General features: G+C 42.3%; 1 protein-coding gene across 1 annotated transcript in view; it reads right to left on the reverse strand.

Annotated features, from left to right (window-relative positions):
- The window catches only part of LOC138590044 (plexin-A1-like), a 294,703-nt gene that overhangs the window by 40,537 nt on the left and 231,643 nt on the right, over positions 1-22,523 (reverse strand). Inside the window, exons 15-19 of the mRNA XM_069660575.1 lie at positions 21,528-21,664; positions 18,520-18,687; positions 9,005-9,098; positions 6,831-7,067; positions 826-969 (exon numbers count right to left, since the gene is read on the reverse strand). Of these exons, the coding sequence (XP_069516676.1) occupies positions 826-969; positions 6,831-7,067; positions 9,005-9,098; positions 18,520-18,687; positions 21,528-21,664 (780 nt within the window). The remainder of the gene's footprint in view (positions 1-825; positions 970-6,830; positions 7,068-9,004; positions 9,099-18,519; positions 18,688-21,527; positions 21,665-22,523) is intronic.

Genomic DNA, 22,523 nt, shown 5'->3' on the forward strand with positions numbered 1-22,523 from the left:
AAATGTAGGCGTCAGTGAGGGACCTAAAAACGTCTGAAGTCCAAATGCAGCAGCACCTGCAGCAAAGAACTGCTGACACCTGCACAGCTGCTGATGTGGATACACTTCAGTGAATGGAGAGAAACATGGTTTTCAATCTGCACGCATGTCTGGAGGTTCTCTGTGGTCATGCTGAGCCCATAATGTGAACAAGTGCATGATTTGCCTGTGAGTTAATGGATTGAACTGAACATTAACAGCATTTAAATAGTGCAAACTCTGCAGATCTCCGCTCTGTGTTCTGAACGTACAGTCGTATATTTATTCTGAATCCTTTGACACAACTAAACTTCTGCTGCCTGCTCTTTAGCGACAGGCTAGCTGAAGGCCAATGAGGATCAATTTTAATTAAATGTTACATATTTAACAGCAGCCTTGGTGTGCACGCTCAGTGGAGCGGATCCTGCATCTGTCAGAGGAGCGTGTTTAGAAAAGACACGAGGGGTTATTCATATAACTCAACAACAAGGTTAGAGTGACACCGTGGGCCGACACCGTTAGGCTTTGTCATATTCATAAAAATGAATTACTGGGTCAGTGTGGATATACCAAGAAGAACAGGTTGTAATTTTTCCTTTTATAAATTCCTTTTGGAATAAATCCTGCAAACTGACCCAGTTATTTAATGAATAAGAAAGATAAGAAATTGAAATTGATATTAGGAAAGAAGTGTACCATGAAGGTCTGAGCCTGTGATATCGAGCGAGCTGGGACAGAAAAGTGCAACATTTCAGAAAGTCACATCAGGTCATAATGTCAGTGCAGGAGACAGAGTCGTGATCTGACCGTGACTTTGTGTTGTCCGGTGAGGTTGGGCCATTCACACAGCAGCTGGCTCTCAGACAGGGTGAGGATGCAGGGAGTCTCTCCAATCAGCACCGTGTAGTTTAGACGACTGTTACCCGGAGCCGCTGGGATCAGGTTACGGCCCTGGACACAAACACAGAGAGAGAAGTGTGTTACACAGAGGCAGATTCATCCAGTCATTTATAAGACCTGATCCAAATGAAGGAAACTCTGTAATTAAATCTTTTACTGAACTGAACAAAGTGAGTTAGATTCAATTAAACACTTATTCTTCCCACGCGTGTCTGTAAATAAATGGACTGACAATCAAATGCTTCATTTAGAAACCATCTGAAAGGATGGGGCTGGTGATGTAAACAAATCCCACTGAACACGGATCACAATTATAAAGTTGCATTAAAAAAAGAATGCTATTTCCTCAAACAGCTGGGCACTTCAAACTCTTGTGAGGATGTTTTATTCCAACAATAATAAAGTTTATGTATAAAGCCCTCGTCAAACCAAAGTGCTTCACAGCGAGGAAGTTGAAATTAAACAAACCGAAGAATATAACATTAGGAAGAGATTAAACCAGTAAAAACAAAACAGGAAACAGACTAAAAGGTTTCAGAGGATTCTCGTACTCGTGTCAGCCTCAGTGTTTTTCCTCGGGCAGGTTGTTCCACAGCCTGAGGGCCCTGATAGCAAAAGGTTCACCCCCCCTGGTTTTTAGCTCGGGCTCAGCAAGAGATAGAGGACCGCTGCCCGAGGATCTCACACCGTGATAACAGATTAAAATGTCTCAAATATATTGTGCAGCCAGGTCACGAAGAGCCTTCGAGGTCAATAAAATCTAAACAGCGGCAGGACAACAGACTGTGGTGCCCGTCTTCATCATCATAAGAGTGGAATAATATACAGTATGTCAGGCGATACTTCATAAGACCAGTTTATAGTTGGTTTTTTAATTGACAAAGAAAATATGGATTTATAATTTCACACTATAAAAATTGACCTCTCGCAGGCAGCTGCAGGATATTCTGGTTTTACACAATTCTGTTTCAATTAATCTCATTTATAAACTTTAGAGAACAGAACCTTCTTACGTAACAGAAAGCTAAGGCTTCCCTCCGACGTCATCACAGTGTACGTTCGTTACAGATTTCATCACATCGCATTTAGAATCAGAATCAGAATCAGAAATACTTTATTTAAATTCAGGCGTTACAGTTGCTCTGACACAGAGAGAAATATATGGCATGAAAATAGAAGAAAAATGTCAGATATGTGCAACAATAAAATAACAAATAAAGATAAAGTAAGAGGAGCCGTTTTCTTGTGATGTACTTGTTATTAACGGGTCTCACCTTTGCCGAAATTTCAACATCATGATGCAGATTTGTAAGAAGTAAGCATTGAAGTTTTGTCAGGTCTGTCCTCAAGAGGAGAAGAAAACTTTTGTTTGTTGAACAGAGGTCGGAACGATCTGATGCATTCGAGGGAGTCAGGAAATCTGAATACTGAACGGCTTCCGTGACGCAACGTTAGGGTAATTCATCTCAAGTTCATTTTTGATGTAGAATAGTTTGTTAGCTGAACTTACATGCAGACGTCTGTTTATAGAGATTAATAAGAAGCTAAATCGTGGCATGACGGCGGGTTACTTTCTGCCTGCTTTTGCTCTCCTCACGCACTGTTTTTCTTGCATACACCACAACCTGCTGATACGTGAGTGGTCAATATTACTCGGACTACAAGCGTAGTTCAAGCGGAAACCAGAACACTTGCCTTCCCGGAAATCCACGTCCCTGACTGTAGAGTTGCTGACACTCTGTTCTTGTTCATCTCATCGTCATTTAATGTATGAATTTTCATTTTCAAGCTATCAGATACTGACATTCCTGCCATCTCACTTTGCATTATTCAGAACAAACCAATGCAAAAATTGGAGAAGAGAAATAAGACACAAAGACAAAGATGAAATGGACAATGAGGAAGGAAGAAAAGGTGTATAAGCGACACACAGTTGGGAGGAAGAAACACGCACTTTGACCTGTGCTGTTTTGTCGTCTCTCCTGATTTCTGGAGCCTCTTCCAGAGGTGTGTAAATTCTAACATTGGTACATTCAGTCCCAGTTTTTCATTTCAATATGAAGTCTACTGTTTCCAATTTGACACACACTTTGTTTGCCGTTAACGTGGGTTCACTCTTGTCACACCACTTATCTCCCCCCCGATTCCATCAAAGACAAACAGGAAGGAAGAGGAGGAAATATGAATACAAAGAAGACAAGACGGATAGGAAACGTGGCAGGAAAACAACAGGTGAGCAGGCGTGCGGAGAGGAGAGAGCAGAGAAAAAGATTATGAGAGAGGTAAAAAAGATGAAAGGGATGTTCTCTAAAGTGAGAAAGAAAAAAGGTAAGGAGCAGGAAACAGAGCTGGGGAGCGAGCGTGATAGACAGAGAGGGGGAGAGAGAGAGAGAGGAGATAGCTGCCGCGTCTCCCGCTGACTTAGCAGTGGGACGCAGAGACAGACTCCGTTTTCCAATCCCATCGTCTCTGCAGGCCGCCACCCAGCCCCGCTCTGTAACCCTGTAAACATGCATCCCATTCCTTCTCGCAACACACATACACACACACACAGCTTCCTCACCACACACACGCAGAGTGCAAACCACACATGCACTCAAGTCTAAGCCACACATGGAGCTGTTGCCACACATACACACTGCATGCAAGAAGCGTCACGCAGGGACAAGCTCTCAAAAACACACACAAGAAAGCACTCACAAAACCCCGAGACCAGATAAATGTTTTTCTCCTGCTAACACACCTCAGTAAAAACACAGCCGACACTTCAGATGAGAAATTAATTGCGTGGCGAGCGCAGTGCACGCATCTCTGAGAAATGCAAACCCCCACACCCCCAACACCGCCAAATTGCATTTTTGTCCATCTCATCAGTGCTTCCAATGGGTAGGCAGTTCCAACCAACAAGCCAAGCAGGAGATTTGGCAATTACTGAGAGGCTCTTTGCTAATAAATTATCATTTAAGAAATAAATGACGGCGGTTACGCTGCTTTCAATCTCTTCATGGAAATAAACAGAATAACACAGCCTGTGTGATTACAACAGAGATAGACAAGGCACATTCTGGTAGAGGATAAAAGCACCGAAACCAGGGCGATTTGACGATGATTTAGAAGAAATGTATTATTATTTTTATATCCTTAAAGTGCATCTTAATTGTCCAAAGTGGACGGTCTCATGTTATAAAAAAGAGGTTTTACACTGTGTAGCCAAGAGGTAACGTGCAATGGCTTTATCCACTGTTATTCTGACACATCCATCCATCCATTATCTATACCGCTTATCCTGGTCAGGGGGAGCTGGAGCCTATCCCAGCTTGGTACATCCTGGGCTGGACTCAACAGAAAACCTTCCACGCTCACATTTACACCAATAAACCTAACAAGCATGCCTTTGGGCTTTTGGAGGAAGCCGGAGTACCTGGAGGGAACGCAAGCATGCACAGGGAACATGCAAACTCCAGACAGAAAGGCCTCCTACGTCCGAATTGGGATTCGAACCATCTAGCTGTCAGGTGACAGCGCCAGCCACTGCACCAGCATGCAGCCCCTGACAAACATAGAGACACTGACCCAGACACTGATCCTTTGGCATAAACAGCCTATACTCCTTGACTAAACATTTCAGGTGAGCTTAAAGAGATGACACTCTCACGCATACATTCGACTCAGAAATTGCCAATTAATTTCATAAACTTAAGTACAATCACTGTCAATGAAAATGAAAACCAATATAATCCCATCCTCCTGGACTGTGTGCTCCCACACTGCCCCTTCCTGCACTAGAAATTAATTACTTAAATTGAAAGGACTGTTATTTCAGAGGGCTCGAGGCTGCAGGAGAGGACGCAGTCAAAAGAAGTTTCTGTTTGTAACTGAAGGACAGAAATTGGCCTTGCAAGGTGTCGACATTCGCTTTCAGCTTTCAATTATGAATTTCTGATATTTTTTTCCTCTTGTGTGAGACCTTGTAAACACATTTGCAAGCTTTTTTTCCCCATTGCCAGTAAATGTATTTTTTTATATCTCAGTGTATGTATTTTCCATTATACATACAAGATAGGTTCAATATGTTTGAGACTCTTGTGGTCAACTTGTTAGTGGAAAAACCTTGGGAGAAAAACATGTAGTTTCAACCCTACGTTCAAATGATATATTCAGCTTGTGTGCAGTCTTCTACATTCAAACAGGTTTTTATGCAGCTACACAGTATTAATATTCAGTTATAAATCAATGCTTACTTTAAAAACAAACAAAACCTTAAGTGTCTATATAATGAAAGCTAAATCATCCTATAGATCTGTCCTCATCAGCTGAAGGGACATTTTGAGACCTGATTTTTTACGGACTACCTGTTGTCGCTCCGTCATTCCTCTGTCTTCACTGTTACATCTAAAAAGCAAAATAGTGGGGATGCGACCTGATTGACCAATGGTTTGAATTATCGACTTTCAGGTTGCAGCCTTAGTGAAAGTGTTCAGTTCAGCCATGCATCTGTCACTCATTGTAACTCTGCGTGAGCGTGGCTTGCAAGCAGCTTCCCCAAATGTGCGAGGATTTAGTAGATATGGTGCTTTTGTTTTGAAGGGTAATTATGGAAAGAATGATTGTGTAACTGAGCCTGTATAACCATCTTGAAGGTGAAAGTGAACTATATTATCAGAATGAAGAACTTACAATCTGTGGGAAAAACATATATCAAGTAGAATGTTTGAAATCAATGTGCTTTATGTTAAAAAATGATTTGTTTTACTGATTTTAAAAAAAATTCACTCCGACCTCTGGTCAGAAATAACCGTGTCACCAGTCAGATGTTTTCCAGACAACAGCAGACAACAGCAGGTTTTTTACACAAGTAGAAACCAGACAACACTGAAACCTGACATTTAATGGCTTAAAGGTCAGTTTCATTGACACGGTAAAAAATAATCTATGACTAGACGTAACATTAAAAAATGGGATTTACTGTGCATCTGTGAGCCTGCATCAGGCAGGGCCTCCTCAGGGAACATAAGATCATGCTCTGCGAATGCCTATTCAGTCTCTATTGCCCGGGCTTAGATTCTGGTTGTATTGTGGTTCTGTTTTTGGACTCAATAAACCTTGTTGCATCAGATCCTGCTTTTTCTCATCTCATTTTTGAGTGACTTCAGTTACTTTTTAATACGCTTTTGTATCACAATTTTAGATTCGTATAGAGTTTAAATAGTCAGTGTTTGGAGAGGCCCAGGCCCCGTCTGGCCCCTGGTCTGAGGTCTTTTCTGACGCGACATAACACGCTGCAATCGTCTCTGTTGTGTGAAGCATACAGTTGCTGTCTTGTCCAAAGGACGGGACCTCTGTGTCGCTACATTAATATGGTGCGCAGGCCAAGTTCAATTCTGGGAAACTCTCATCACATATGATTCGATGGTTCCATATAAACTGTAGGAATGCTCTAAAGAATAATCTACATTACGATACATGCGGTCTACACACATGGTGCAGTTTAATACGAATGTGGCAGATGCCAACGGCTGACTCCCTAAAGTAGAAATAAAACAGGAATGAAGATGAGTCATGGCAACACAAGAGACTGCTTATCTACCTCTGAGCTGCACTTAAAAAAAACATTTTAAATTAGCTTTAAACCTGGATTTCTTTTTAACACCAGGTAAATGTGACAATTTTCTGTGTGGGTGTCAATAGCTCTATTCCCACTGCACCGGATTTCTAAAGGCAGTGCACTTTAAGTGTCTTCATCTTCACAGCGGCATTATAGAACAAGCCCCCTGACAAGTTAAAAAGTGTTTACAAAGCTGCCTGGATAAGTAGTTGTTCTAGCTGTTAATGTTTGGAAGGTAAAATAAGGGCACTGGTGGAAATAGCTGAAATATTCAGACGGTTGAAAACAACACTTCTGCCTGTCTGACCTTGAGAATGAGCGGGGACGTGGGCTTGAGCTCCAGTATTCCAGAAGGACTCAGAGGTTCAAACACGGGATCGGGGTAGTAGCTGAAGGTCTCGTTGACGACCACCAGAGCGTTCACGTTGTCCATGTAGAACCCGATCTCATCCGGGCCGGTGCCGGTCTCAGCGAAACCCAGCTCTGAATCGGCCACTGATGGAGCCAGGCACACCATGACCGAGTTGTTATACACAGTACAGTTCTGAAAACAGGGCAGAGGAAACAGAAGTGTCAATGGCTTTTATTTCAGATGAGTGGGACAGTCAAAAATCTAATTATAATCTAGTTATAATCATCTTTAAAAGACCATCCATACATCCATTATCCACACCGCTTATCCTGTTCAGGGTCGCAGGGGGGCTGGAGCCTATCCCAGCTGTCATTGGGCGAGAGGCCGGGTTACACCTGGACTGATTGCCAGTCAATCACAGGGCTGATACACAGAGACAGACAACTACTCACGCTCACATTCACACCTACGGGCAATTTAGAGTCATCAATGAACCTCACGAGCATGTCTTCAGACTGTGGGAGGAAGCCGGAGTAAACCTGAAGTACACAGAAAGGCCCACTATGTCCGAACCAGGATTCGAACTAGGAACCTTCTAGCTGTGAGGCACCAGCGCTAACCACTGTAAAACCATGCTGCCCTTTAATAGACTATATAATGTATAAACACATTTGCAAAGCCTCCTTTTAAATCAATATTCTGAAGGTTTTAATTTTCTTTTAAAAAGGTCTGTTGGGCATAATAATAATCCTTGTTGTAAGTCGATGCCCTGTGTAACTGCAGTGCAATTAAACCTATTGGAAATGTAAATTGATTGCAAATTTATGATCAAGTGTTAATACTGTGTAATGCGCTGTGTGCCTTCGCTTGTTCCTGAGAATATTTCACATCATTGCTTCGGAGAACACATGAATACATTATTTTGTGGCCATGTTTGCCTTTGAGAGCCTTGAGGACCGTTCTGACCATTTACTACGAATGTGTTTAACACTGCTATCAGGAAGTTTTGCGTTACGAAAAAGAAGCATTTCAAAAACTGTTAAACTCGTTTTAATTAAATACAACTTAGTATGCATAAGTACAGGGAATAAAAAAATATATCTGAACTCGCTTCTCCCCCCTAGCATTTGTGTAAAGCTTGTTTTTGCGAGCCAAAATTAGCATCCCAATTTTAGGATGCACCTTGCCAAGTAAGCTAGTTCTCCTCTCCAGCTCCACCCTGGGCTAATTATGGTCACTTCTGGCTCCACATATCCAATATACAGACGGCCAAAATGAAAAAATAAACACACCTGTTCATACACCTATGTCAATACGAAGTGTTAAATAAATAAATCAAGATGCTTCTTGTTTACTTTCCTGTTTTCCTTCTTTCTGCACAACTTGCGAAAGCAGTGCTGTTTAATAATGTGCAACACTAAAGAATGGTTTGGAAAATATCTGTTAAGAATCTAATATTTGTAGTAAATGGGCAAAAACTTTAAGTACAAAAGGCTGTTTGGAAAGCGTCATGTAGGCTGTTTGACTCGGCTTCATCCACAGGTTGAAGTGCCTCAGCATTGACCGCAGTTGAGTTCTTAACCCCGACGACTGCAGAGCTTCATCTGACAGTGAAGATCACCAAAGAGTTCTGTGAATACAATCCATCGAACTGATAAAAACACTCAACCCTTCAGTCCTTCTTCAGTCTTCATTCTCAGAAACATTCTATGCGTCTCTCTTTTTCCCTCACACTTTGTTCGTCACATTGTCTCTTTTTATGACACAAACGCTCATGTGGTGCGCTGGCATTTAAAAAGCTATGTAACCTGAGGTAGCGTCATATGTCTGAAGCTGCATCTGCACAGAGGAGGCGTGAGAGGCAGGCTGTCTGACACCTTCAGCAACACCATGGAAACAATTGTGTACATATAGTTAGTCGGATAAATGATGTGCTGTGTGTCTGTAAAAATCTGAATGATTCATACTGTATATACTGTGTGTCTGTCAATCTATATCTGTGGGCTTATGAGCTAGTGCATCATGTTGTATGTCTATGCACTGGCTGCTTTTGAAAGCAAAGAGTCAGATAGTAGTATAGTGTGTTTATCAGGTGTGTATGCATTTCTTTTATTCACATCAGTACTTACATGAAAGGATTCGGCCTGTCCGTACTTGGCCCTGATCTTTGGTTCTCGGATGGTTGCAAGGTTGGTCCCGCTCACTGTCAGCAGAGTCCCACCACTGTGAGGACACAAGAAAAGAAAGAAGATGAAGACCACTCCAGTCCCTGTAAGACTTTCTTCAGGGCATAAAATTCTCTGCATTATTCTGTGGTATTTCTGATTGGTAGCGACCAAATGTACTTTCAGGTTAGTGCAGAAAATATTCCTAGGCTTTATGGCACTGTATCAGAGAGCGACATCTTAAAACAATATAAAAATATTATGAAAAACACAGGGAAGAAACATATGTGATACAAAATGGTCATAATAAAGAACAATAATCACATGGTGGTGTCAAACACACTCGGTGCTTGGAACATGTTACGAGGGACTATTTTTTTGAGAGAATGAATCGCTACATTTATGTGACACATGGGTGTTACAGGATGGCGGTTACGGCAGGTCCAAAAGTGCAGGATTTTAACACCAGACCCTGTGGTGCATAGTCCAGGAGTACCGCAGGCCTGGCAGGACTTCAGTTCGCCCCTGCTGTTAAACGTTCAGAATTTTAACTCTAGAACCGCCAATGGTTAAAATGTACCCGCAGCTGTCTTTTGATTGTATGTAACTTTTTTTCCAGGAAATATTCAAGCCCCCCAGTCTTTGACTTTTCCTAAAAGTGTGTTCGGTAGCGCCCCCTATTGATAAAAAATGTCAACATAAAGCCAGATTTTAAAAATGGCCATTTAATACCTATAACCGCCAGCCGGTCAAATTTACCCAAACATATAATGCCGTCATTTTCGCACCTCTAGATTGAAACATTGTTTGTTGCTATGGCAACGCCTTTTTTCTTCTACTGTGTGTCATCAAGTTGCTCCTCAAGTCATAAACTCCACTTCATTCATATTTCATTGTCATGTTGTCATCTTGTAAGCTGCGTAAAGACACCACATCTAGCAGCTCATTATACAACTTTGTGTTGTAAAATGATAAATAAATGAACCTTGTAACTTGAACATCAATACGTTCTAATAGCAGGTAAATTTTACCTGTTGGGGGTTTCTGGTATACTGTGACCCCTGGCGGTTCTAGTGTTAAACAATGTTTTTTAACAGTGTATTTTAAACTACAGCTGCAGTGAGGCAGGTCAGTTAGAAACAGAGTAACTCTCAATGCTTGATTAATCAAACACAAGCTAAGAAGCAACCTTAGCAAATCAGCAGGTCAGTAACTCGTCCTTGGTCCCATTCAGGAATAACGTCAAGGAGGAAAGGTGAAAGCATTTTTTTAGACAGCTAAATAGCTGATGGCAAAGAGGAAGAGACTGCTGACATGGTTGGTTAACTTGAAAAATGAGTATGAGTAGATTTAACACCGGCATTTGCAGTTGCAAAAGTTAACAGTATGCATAAAACTGTGTAGTTCAGCACATCATGAGCACTATTATTTAAGAAAGTTGAGAAAAGAATGGTTTGACCACTCTGCAAGAAAGAAAGTTTCAGCTCAAGTATGAACAGAAGTACAGTGCCCTGAGCATGAGTTAGGGCTGAGAGGAAAAAAAGCCTTTGTGAGGGAGTTTACAGAGAAACAAAAGGAGGGAATTAGGATATAAGGGATATATTAGTGAAAGAGAGAAAGGGGGGAGGAAGAAGCAGAGTGAAAAATTGAGGGAGAGGGGGAAGATCCACCAAGAAGCTCCACACACGTTAATCAAAACTCTTTCCAGAGTAAATATGTGTTTGCCTTGAGTCTGTGAAGGTCACTGGACTGGATCCAGTAAACACCGATGCCAGAGCTTGGCTGGAGCCTCCAGCTTCATTTTGTTGATGAGTCGAGGCAGACTCACCCCCTCATGGGGAAGAAATGTCTGTTTGGTTGCATCAGTTCTTGACGGATGTCATTCTTCTCCCAATGAATCAGATTGTAAATAATTGTGGATTTTATTTGGTTTGTAAATTCCAGCGAGTGTTTTTGATGTCATTCTTGAGAGGGAACATTTGAGGTACCATCCGGTGGTCTCCTTCAGCTGTATCCCATGTTGGTCTAACTCAAAATGATTGGTGAACTTGTTTCTCGAGATGACTCCACAAAAAGAGCATGGAGTTCACATAAAAGTAAAATCTTTATTATAGGGGTACACTTGCTACTTGTAAAGACAACTGGGTTAGTCTGTCCTTTTCACTGCTGTGCTTAAAATGGATTTATGAGGTTTTCATGAAAGACGTCTTTCCTTCTCGATAACTACCTTGTTTTACAGTCACAGCAACAACCTCTGAGTATCCTGCTCTTCTTTCTGCCCTCCCCTGCTGCTCAGGATATCTGTGCCTCTGAGAAATATAGTTCTCTAAGATTCCCCATCGTGTGTCTTCCTGCAGGTTTCTCACTGCCTGGAGGGGGATATACTGTAGTCTCTCACACTGTCTGAAATAAAAGGCTTGTAAAAGTCATAAACAATGTGAAGCTCTCTTCCCGTGCATTGGACACCAAAGCATTTTGAAAACATCCAGTGGGCATTTAATGGATACTTTGGGCCTTGGAAAGGTCTGAAGTTCAAATGCCCAAGGCCAAAATCCGCAGTTATGATGTCTCACTAAAAAAGGATCCACTTTTTTCTGCAGACATCTTGCTTCCTGGGTTTGGAGTGTAACGCAACTAGTTCTCTGCTTAGAATGCCCCGAGCCTGACCGCTGACACACTATCTAAACCTTAAAGACAAGTGTTTTCAAGATGACCTCCTGTGGCTGCTTGGGTTTCTTTATCGGTATCAACTCTCTAGAGAGCAACACTGCCGAATAGCAATCAAAGCACTCATCTCGGAAGCCTTTCCACTGAGGAGCCCCCAAAGTACCTACAGTAGCAGGCCCTATAGAAGGATGATGGTCTCCCTGTGTTTTATCTCTTATCCGCCATTCTTCAAGGATTCAGGATAACTTTGAGTTATCCTGCAAGCCATGTGAACTTACGGACCTGCCACATCAAGTATTTTAGACAAACATCAGGATGTATGTCCTCCTGTTTTACCCTTTGAAGCTGAAAGTGGAAGAGGAACTCCACCAATTACTCACTGCTCCTAAATAGTACAAATTACAATGAGATGGCTTGAGCTGCCAACCCTTTCTGTCTCTATGCCAGTCAGGCTTAAGGTGATAATATATGGGCAATGAATGCAAACAAATGTTTTACTTCCAAGACAAGTTAGTTAGGACTTCTCCAGGGTAGAGTTGTTGCTTAATCAAAGAAGTTCTTATGCTCCCGCAAGATCAGGTAACTGATCCAGGCAACACATCCACAGCCAGGTCATATAGTTAGAAACATGATGGCACTCACTGAGGCATTAAGCCTTTCACCTTGGCTCAGCTCGCTCCACCACAGAAGGATAAATGGGCACATTACGTCTGGTGGGTTAACATAACCGCCACAACTGATTTCTGCAGTATGCAGATGTGTTTTCATTGTAGACATTAATAAGACACTTACACTGATAGCGGCATTAATTGCGCATCATTTGCTCCTGCTATCTGCTCCGTCTCAGGGTCCGATGCATAAAGCAAATTGCACTGATGATATTCAAGCGCAAACACGCCCACAAAGTTTCACAGATCCGTGCAGTTTGCTCGTTTTGTGTCTGATTGTGGAGAGAAGCTGCACCTCTGCGCTCTGCTGCGCTCTCAGGCATTAACTGAGCTCCACGCTGACGGAGCTCGACTCCATGCACAGATCGGTGATGAGCAGGGAGAGGAGGTGGCAGCTCTTTAACAGTTTATTGTAAAGTCCAGATTCAACAGGTGTTTACTAGTTAAACTATTCGAATGGAGCTTTATTAACAAGCGCACAACAGCAGCTGGTCCATATAACACTCCCCCTCATTCGTAACAACTCCAGACAGTCTGCCCGAAACTGTGCCCGTGTGCCGGGGTTGATAAGAGCTAACAACAATGGAGCACAGAGACGCTGTTTGTTGTGCAGCGCTCTTTGAGGTGCATTCAACCCTCTGCGTGTGATTGGGGAATGAGGCAGAGTCTTTTTGTGTCATTTGCACAGGTTTAGCGGGCGCAAAAGCCGCGCAATCCTTTAGTGAAATCGTACAAACAGTGGTGGTATGGTGATACGAAGCAGAGACAGAGCCTGATGATATCTTGATAGAAATAGAGTGTGACTGGCTAATGTTAGACATCTCTCACTGTAATCCAGGAAGATTTACAGTAACAACAAACTGTGGTAACAGAGAGGGAAAGTGAGTAATGTATTACAGTGGACGCACCATCTCTGGCATTGTTGGCGGACAGAATAATTCAGGTCTGGCGACTCTCAGCACAGCAAGTTTCTTTTCCTTCTGGCAGGTGGCCCACAGCTGGCTAAGAAGAATGGTTCCTTTCATTGTAGAAACTTTGGATACCAGCACTTTGTGTAAGATATGAAAGTAGATGTCATGAGGGGCAAGAAGTCTTTGACTGATACTTTCACAGCTGACGCAAGAGCAGTACTTTATCTGTTAGCTTCACAGACTATTCACAGTTTGTGATTCTCTATTCTTGTCATTTCTGCTGCAGCGCTGTAATCTCCAAGAGCCAAATTCAGCTTAAGCAACTGGAAGTGAGACACTTAAAAATCACAACGGCTGAGAGCCATGAAACTCTGCCATGATGTGGTAAAATTAATTTTGTATAAATAGAGTCTGTGCTGTTGAGCAGAGACAAATTAAAGTTGAGATGTTTGGTTTTAATATTTTACAACTTCAGTTCAAACTCCCCACTTTTATTTATTTCTTAAATTCCACTTCCAATGCAAAATCATTTTCCGAGGTGTCACAAGGGAAAGTCCTTCTGCTCGCTTCATCTATAAGTGCCGTTTAGAAAGCAATGAATCATTTTGCAGAATTGTAAAGATTAAATATTATTTAATATAATATTTTTAAGTTATAAAACTTAGAAAAAGACATAACATTTATCTGGATATTAAAAAAAAAACTTCTTGTTGCAGAGGCAATTAATCAGCATTGTGTTTTCTCATGTACTACAAGAGATGCTAACAAAAGGGAACAGTGACCTAGCATCATATAACTGTGCTCCAAATAAGAGAAATGCAGGCAGCTGATTAACAGTGGAGCAAAGGAGCTGAGGCCACATTTAAATGTGCTGATTTTTAATAAGATGCTTGGGCCATTGCCACAAATGAATCATGGGACTATGAGCAGACTGCACTTCTTATAACACTGCCTGTCCTCTGCCTCCCTTCTCCTCCCCTCCTCCTCCTCCTCCTCTTCAGCTTGATGTATATTTGTGCTGAGTCCCTCTGTCCCTGTTGCTCCTCTCTTTGTCTAAGTGAGTCTCTTTAGCTCAGGTACATGCTTCGGGGAACAGACAACAAGACAATCAGGATAAAGTCTCAGGGATAGCAGGGGAAATCCAACCTCTGCTGTTAGTGGTTCTTTCTGTCTGATCTCGCTTCTTCTCCTGCCATCTCTGCCCTCTCTTGTTGTTTTACTGCTCTCTCTCTCTCTGTGTCCCTTTCACCCTCTTTTCACTCCAAAGTTCTTCTCTCTGACTGTCAAATGCTTTTGTTATTTTTTTCTACAGAGGGGAATACTTAAAAGCGTCCCGGTACGATTTAATGTATCTAAGAGGGAAGGATTAGCTAGACATTGCAGAAATCATACAAAAATAACAAGTAATGGCAGACATACATGGGTAAGTCACTTAAGGCTTGGTCACACCAGCAGTAAAAACAACAACAAATGGTGGTTTATTCCCTCGTTGGGGCGAATTAAGAAGTGGATAACGCCAATTGGTTTCAAAAGTGAAGTCAACACTAAAGTGCCTTAACTTTGCTTTGGGGGCGTCTCCACTCTCTGCAAAAAGAAGTCCGACTGTGTGGTGAAAAAAACATTGCAGTTGTTTTAAATCTTCTTCAATACAGCACGATGTTCATTTTGTAAATGATGGTCCCATTATGACTAAAATGGACAGATTGTGCTTTAGGGCGTGGCTACCTTGTGATTGAGAAGTCAATACCACGACGACCTGCCAATCAAGATATACTGTAGGTGTACCCATGCATAACCCTGCTCTCGTCCAAATATGGTCACTAAGGGCACCAAAAACAAGACTAGTCAAAGCCTAGTATGTGGCTGACCGCATCAGGTCAATGTGTGCGCTTTTGTGGGCAATGTGTTCCAAGGACTGTCCTTATGAGGCCGATGACAACGTGTTTGAAAGCAGGTGCACGCCACGGAGGAAGGTGAGAACAGAGGACGAGCAGCCCCGCCTGCTCCCCGAACAAAGAATCTAGAGCTGTATAGACAGAGAGTCGCGTCAGTGGAGGTCCAGTATGCTCCATGATCCGCTATTGCGATGTCGCAACCCTCTCTCTCTACGGCTCTGAAAGTACCGTCAGTCAGTTAGTCAGTCAGTCAGTCACATACAGACCTGTGTGTAGGGCTGTGCCCGGTGGTCAGCCAAGAAACATGATGGGAATGGCTAAAATATTAATAGCAATGCATTTGAATAGTAGTCAAATCACTGAGTAACGTCAGGATAGCTACGTCCACTTACGGTCCATGGGCCAATGCATTTGCATAAATGCTTTGCTTGGTTGAGCAACACCTCGACAAGGAAGTCAGAGAGACAAAAATTAAAAAAGCTGTTATTGCCAAACTGTAGCTGCGGGTTGTTAAAGAAGCTTCTCTGTTAGGATATGAAATGGTCCATATGCAGAGTTGAAAGCCAATGATGTGTTATTGTTATTACATAAACAGTCACCTCTAGCTGTCCAGTCAGCAAGCTAATGAGCTTCTTAAATTATGCTGGCGTATTTACAGTAAGCAAACTAGCTGGGAAGCAGAGCTTCTTTTTCCTCTTTAATGAAACTTTTTATGAATTAAATTATGTAACATCCTGGAAATGACATGTCAGGAGGCAGAAGCCTTATTGTGTCTGGCTTGAGATAACATGTTTCCAATTGCTAGCATGACAGTCGTGAGCTCCCCTATCTACATGAGTTCCTCATTGCCACCACTGAGTGAGGACATGTGGATGAACTTCGCTTGGCGTTACTTCCACGATGATTTTGTGCTATCAGCTTGCATGTTGCCTGAACACCTATATCAACACTTGGCCACTACCCAGTTCAACCAGTTCTAATGGTTACCATTGAGCAGCTGCACAGCAGTTGTTTTGGTATTTAGTGCCTTGCTTACGGGCACCTTGGCACCATTAGCAGAAGGAGCGGCAGCCTTCATACCCATCTGCTTTTTCACCCCGCCAGTTTGGAAGAAGATTTGAAAATGCAGGCTCAGAATTGCTTCTGTAACCTCTGCTGCTGCCCAAATATCTTCCCTCTGTATCCCAGATGAGCACTCCTCATCAATTTATTTTTTGAAGTGCTCTGCCTTCTTCCTAAATGGACTATCATCAGCCAAGCACAATGATAATGCACCCTACATCTTTTCACTACCTCACTGTCTTTCATCTACTCTTGCTATCATCAGCCATACACAGTGATAGTGATCTGCAGGCGTGCATGTAGCGCACAAAAGCAGACAACGAGCAATATATGAACCAGTTTGATGTCACATCTCAGTGGTTCGTTATACGAAGCCAACATGTGATACTTTGAAAGACGACACTGGCTAAATAAAAGCTTCCACTACCCGGAAGCAACACACACACTCACAGTTTGGTCTCTGTTTGTGCAGTGTGTGTGTGTGTTGTTCTGTGGTTTTCTCAGCCAGATGGAGCAGGGATCTGGGGCCAAACATCAGGGACTCTGGGAATCAGTGGGATGTGAGCATGTGTATGTGCATGTATGTTTCTTTTTTATGTGGGATGGTCACCCCTGGGTGAGCTTCCTGAAGTAGAACTCAACACAAAAACACCTTCACAGTGGGTGTGCAGGGCCGTGATTGGGCCTCAGCTGCTTCTTGGCCAGTCCTACTGGGCAAAAGGAGCGGGGCAGGATTCATCAACACTCTTCTCTAACAAGCTCTGCATCTATCTGCTACCATCTATGATGAGTCACCGCAGGGAGGAGAGCAACACAGAGATGGGCAGAGAGGAGCAGGAAGGAAGGAGGAAAAAATTTAGGGAGCAGGTCAAAAAAGCGTCTGGGCGTTTTCCAAAGAAATGAATTCAGAGAATTGGGAATAAAAAATAAGCAAAGGGAAGACAGAAAAGAAAAGAAAAGTGTTTGAGATGTTAGATCAGAAAGGAGCATTCAAACAAATGGGTAAAAAAAGAAATACTTCAAAATTAATTAGCCTGGAAAGAACGTAACAGGGTGTGGTTTGAAATAGGCCAGCCATGTCTCCTATAAAAATATACTGTACTGAAAACACTTAATTCACATCGTTGGAGATGCAAAGAGGTGGTTGGGGTGGATGGCTGGCTTGCAAAGTACCCAGATTTTGGCTCTACTCAAGGTTTCCTCCTGTCACTATGGCCAAGTGCTTTCTAATGTTGGATTAGCTGAGTTCCTATAATGAATATTTTCAAGAGAACTTGCTTCAGGGTAGTCAGAGGGAAAGTAAACATGCACCCCAGAAGGAAAAGCAATGTAAAAATAAGTCAACATCCCAAAGATAAATACAACCGGAGCCGCACGGGGGACAGAAAAGCCATCTGAGGTAACTCCTCAACGCCAACGCAAGCCTCCATCATAAAGACCAATATGTGTGTCAGCTGCCCTTCCTGCCAGTAAATGTACATTAATATGAAAGTCTTTCCTTGTGCATGTGCTCCCCAGTGACACTGCTGTCATGTCCAATGCAGAGCAGAGGAAGGTCACTATTACTTATTTAGCTGGACATATACAGGACTACATGACGGCTGAGGATCAGAGGTACTGTTATTGCATTAGCTCAGGCAGAGAAAATGAGCCGCACACACCATCAGCTGATCAGGCTTCCTCTTCATTCACTAATCACATTCAACCAATCAATGGGCTGTATGATCTGACAACCTCGCACTCCCCATTTAAGGATCACTAAAGCTGCTGCTACTGCAAATGATTTCCTTCATTGAAAAAAAGTCTTGCTTTAGCCAGATGAAAAATGTCCGGAGGCGCCGTTCGTTTACTTCTATCCGAACCCGGCTGTCAGAGCTCTCATCCAGCATTTAAATCTGCAATGACGGCATCAAGAACGCTTCCTCAAATTTGCAATGCTAATGCGGCTACATCACAAAAAGTTGAGTAAAAGTCGGAAACCAAACTTTGATTACCTCGAGAAAGTAGAATTTCAGAATATGCATCTTGTATAGACTCCTGCAGGAGAGGGCTTTTTTGGTTCAGTGCATTTATTGAGCTCTCTGCACGGATTCTCACACGCTGCTCGGATTAATTTTAGGAGCAGCAGCCGTTTGTTGCCCTAACTAGTCAAATACCCTCTCTCTACCCAAATCTGTTATTTGGAGCCAAAACACAGGATGTTGATTCATTACATAAATGGACTGAAGACAGTAAATGAGTACGTAATCCAGCTAAGGGAGAACACAGCAACTTACCTGGCAATACTCCAGTCGGGCTCAATCCTCAGGACGGTGGGGTCTTCGGTGTAGTTAAACTTCACCTCTGGGTTTCTGAGCTCTGCGTCGTCGATGTCCACCAGCACTGATGAACTGCCCGGTGATAGCCCGGCTGGTGTCACACACACTATCTCACGGGCATTCCTCCTGAGTGGACACACAACAATATACGTTTAATGGAAGTGATCCCAAACCCAACATGCATTAGTCAGACACAATAATTATGGAGGGCAGCCAAAATCAATGTCAGCTTGGACAAATGCTAAATTTCCATAAAGCCCGCAGGTGCACTGTTAATCCAAACTGTATTTATTTAAAAAACACAGAGGTTCTGCTTTTTAGAGGGATGCATCTAATATGGAATACACAAGTAAAGAAAGAGACTTAAGGTGATGTGAAATCAGTCCGAGAAATTCAACAGGAACAGTATTTAACAACAGAAGGAAGCCCTCAACAATTCTCACAGTCTGATCGCTTTGAAAACAGAATTATAATAATAAAGAGGCAATGATTACCTCCTCGTGCCAGAACATCCCTTAAATACTGAGGTCCGAGCTGAAGCATTGACATATTTAATGACTTGCTAATTGTGTAAGTAATTACCAGCATCCAGCCCAAAGGCTTATTAGTCTCATTCTCTTCAAACCATATTGTTAAAAGCTAATTCGATAAGATAATTATTCTTGTGACCAACACACTTGAGCCCAGCAAGCCAGTCAGATCAGTCCTGAAAGATGACCCTTCTCCTGGCCTGCTGGATCACAGGACGCACAGCTGGCTGATCACAGCTGGAGCTTTAGATCAAAGCAATGTGAGCCATTAACAACTACTGATGTTGTGTGCACATTGTACTGTTAATGACCACATTTACACCCGGTGTTAACACGTCATCTAGATATGGGTGAAGTGGATTATGACATCTGACCTATGGGCCTATATATTTACACCTGGTATAATTAAGTTTACTCGATAAACGGTAATTGCAGGAGTACACCTCCCCGATATCCACACAGTGCTGCATGTGTGACGTCCACGGTTGGCTCCGGTTGTAACTCTTGATTTTCCTGGCTGACGGTCGCTTTCCTTTTCAGACTGTTTGCTTCATCTGAGCGTCGAGTTTGTTTCTTTTTCTTTGGATTTTCACTTCTTGTTGAAGTTGTATCTGTAGTCATCCATCTTTTCTTTGTTTGTTCAGCCATGAAAGATTACTGTTTACTCGCAACACTTGCAGAGACCGTAGAAGCAGCCGCTTAGCTCCGCCTACCCACTTTTGTACTAAATGTCCACCTTTGCAAAGGCTTTGAAATAAAAATATAAATACTGTTTATACCATGACTGATGTAACTCCTCTCCTACAGTATTTCTGTTGTATAAGAAAGTAAAGCGATGTGTTTCGTGTAGGGAGCGAGAGAAGAATGTATCACAAACAGAGCAGTGAAGTCATGTTTAATGAAGTTTATACCTGCTATGATTGGTGCAATGACAAGGATCAACGCCACCAGTCACAAACACAGGGGGAGGGATGGAAAGAGTTTGCATGCATATGTGTGTGTGTGTGTGTGTGTGTGTGTGTGTGTGTGCGTGTGTCCAAGCCTGCATGTCTCAAAGGCAAAATAACATTTTCAATTGCAGTCTTGAGCGCAGTCCCCAGCAGCTACATTATCTAATATGTATTTAGCACAGTTGAGTGGTGGCTGCTTTTCTGGGCCATGACTTCACAGCAGAGATGTGTCGGTGTGTGTGTGTGTCTGTATGTGTGTGTGCGCATGTGTATATACACTTGAATGTAGTGTTGCACATTCTATTGTGCCTCTGTATACCATGGTTGTTGCACAGAGATGGAGGGAACAGGAAAGAGGAGAAAATCTACAATATCCACTCTCCTAAGGCCCTTGGCCGGTTACCATAGCAACCCCATTCACAAAGAACACACGCCCCAGCAACCTTCACAAGATGCCGCAAACAGAGCCACACAGTCGGGGTGTGACAGATAAAGACAGAGCGGAGGTGAGCGAACAGTCGTGTTGAAGTGGAATCTGTTGGATTATTGTGCAGCAGCAGACAAGTGACTGCTGTCAAAGCTGACTGCTGTCAAAGCTAGCATACAGAGGCTTCAATAGAGATTAGCGATGAGAGGCTAATCCAAGCATTTGACATGCAAGCAACTGTGGTGATAGTTCGGATCTTTTTGCACATTAGGTTAGGGAAAGCCTGTGTGAGCGCGGACAAAGAGATGAGACATGAAACATCCTAACCTGACACACTGATTACATGTTGCTTTTCTGCATTGCGCACATCTTCAACAGAGCATGTTTATTTGTGTACATATTTCCTTTATCTTAATGTACCATCTACTCTACCTCAAGACATAATTAAAAATTGTTGTTACCGTTCCAAGTGCTATTTTCTTTGTCCTCTCTTATCTAAATCCTTCTCTCCTCTGCTGTGTTGGTCCAATTTCCCGACAGGAAATCAGCACTTTGGTCAACCATGTTGTTTTAAAGTCGAGGTGAAATGAAAAATGTAATTTTAATCCTTTTAGATCACATCCCCGGTAATATTGTGCATCCATTTGACAATATAGGCCAAAGAAAATACAGAAAATCAATTTCTTCGTATTCTTATATCAAAATCCGTTAATTTTTTCTTCCGGTAAAACTAAATTTCACGCGTGCTTACGTCAGTTAGCACCAAACAATTTCAACCAATCAATCTGCAACATTTAGCCGCGGAGCACCAAGAACGCTCGATCAGTTAGCTAGCTACTGTGCAGTGGAGAACGTCTGTCTACGCCCACTTCTCAACGATCAAATCAAATCCCTCTAATGATATGTTCCGCCTGCACGTCCTGTTTCACTCGGAAATATGTCACGATACGGAAGATAGAAACTCTTGAAATGCCGTTTCAGCTCGACTTTAAATGTGCTATATAAATAAACTTTGACTTGACAGGAAGAATTACAGTTGGTTTAAAATGTATCCCTTACTTTTTGAAGTAGCAGGGCTGTGGTCCTATACTGACAGACACGTAGCTGCCCGCGTTGAGGTAGCTTCCCTCGATGGTGACCCGGGTGCCACCAGAAATGGGTCCCTGAGATGGCTGGATACGGGTGAAGTATGGAGTCTGGAGAAGAGACAGACAAAACATTGGCGACATCCTCACATACAAAGAAAACATTTAAATAAAACAAATATATAGTAAAGCTTATAAACCTATGAATCATTTAATAACATCACCTTCATTGACCTGTAATAATTACAGTTTAAAAATAACACAAATCTTGCACAATTTATTTGAATTAAATTAAATAAATGTTCAATCATATTGAACATAATGGACATTTACACGAAAACGCATAGGAACAAGTCTATACATAATAATTATCTATTTGAAAAGGTAATATTGGCAAAGTCAAAGGTAAGGTAATACACATCATTTAAGCTCCAACTGTAGGCACCACCACAGACCATAGACACAGTGATCCTCTGTTTAAACAAATTGTGGATGACTTAAATATAAGAAAACTTTAATCTGTAGCATTTTACTAAACAAAAGGGGAATTCACTAAAGGATTGTGCGGCTTTTGTGCCCGCTAAACCTGTGCAAATGACACAGAAAGACTCCGCCTCATTCTCCAAGCACAGGCAGAGGGTTAAATGCACCCCAAAGTGCGCTGCAGAGTAAACAGTGTCTCTGTGCTCCGGTGCTGTGTGCCCGTATTTAAATGAGTCATTGGGCAAATTTTGTCCCTTTCTATGCTCACAAGCTCCAGCGCTAAAAGCACCGCACAGTTAGAGTGAAGATATTACCGTCTGCAGAGAGCTGGTGGGAACTGCGACGCAGTATCATAAGGGCTGTCACGCTCTGAGTTTACACTGTTCCTGACGACAATTCCACCTTTTGTGTGATCCAAAAAGTATTTGCTTGTTAATATAACCTGTTCAGAAAGAATTTGGCATTATTATTATAATCAGGACTGATT

This window comes from Semicossyphus pulcher, unplaced genomic scaffold, assembly GCF_022749685.1.
Source record: "Semicossyphus pulcher isolate SPU_LCO1_2020_fin unplaced genomic scaffold, fSemPul1.0.p SCAF_13, whole genome shotgun sequence".
NCBI classification, from domain to species: domain Eukaryota; kingdom Metazoa; phylum Chordata; class Actinopteri; order Labriformes; family Labridae; genus Semicossyphus; species Semicossyphus pulcher.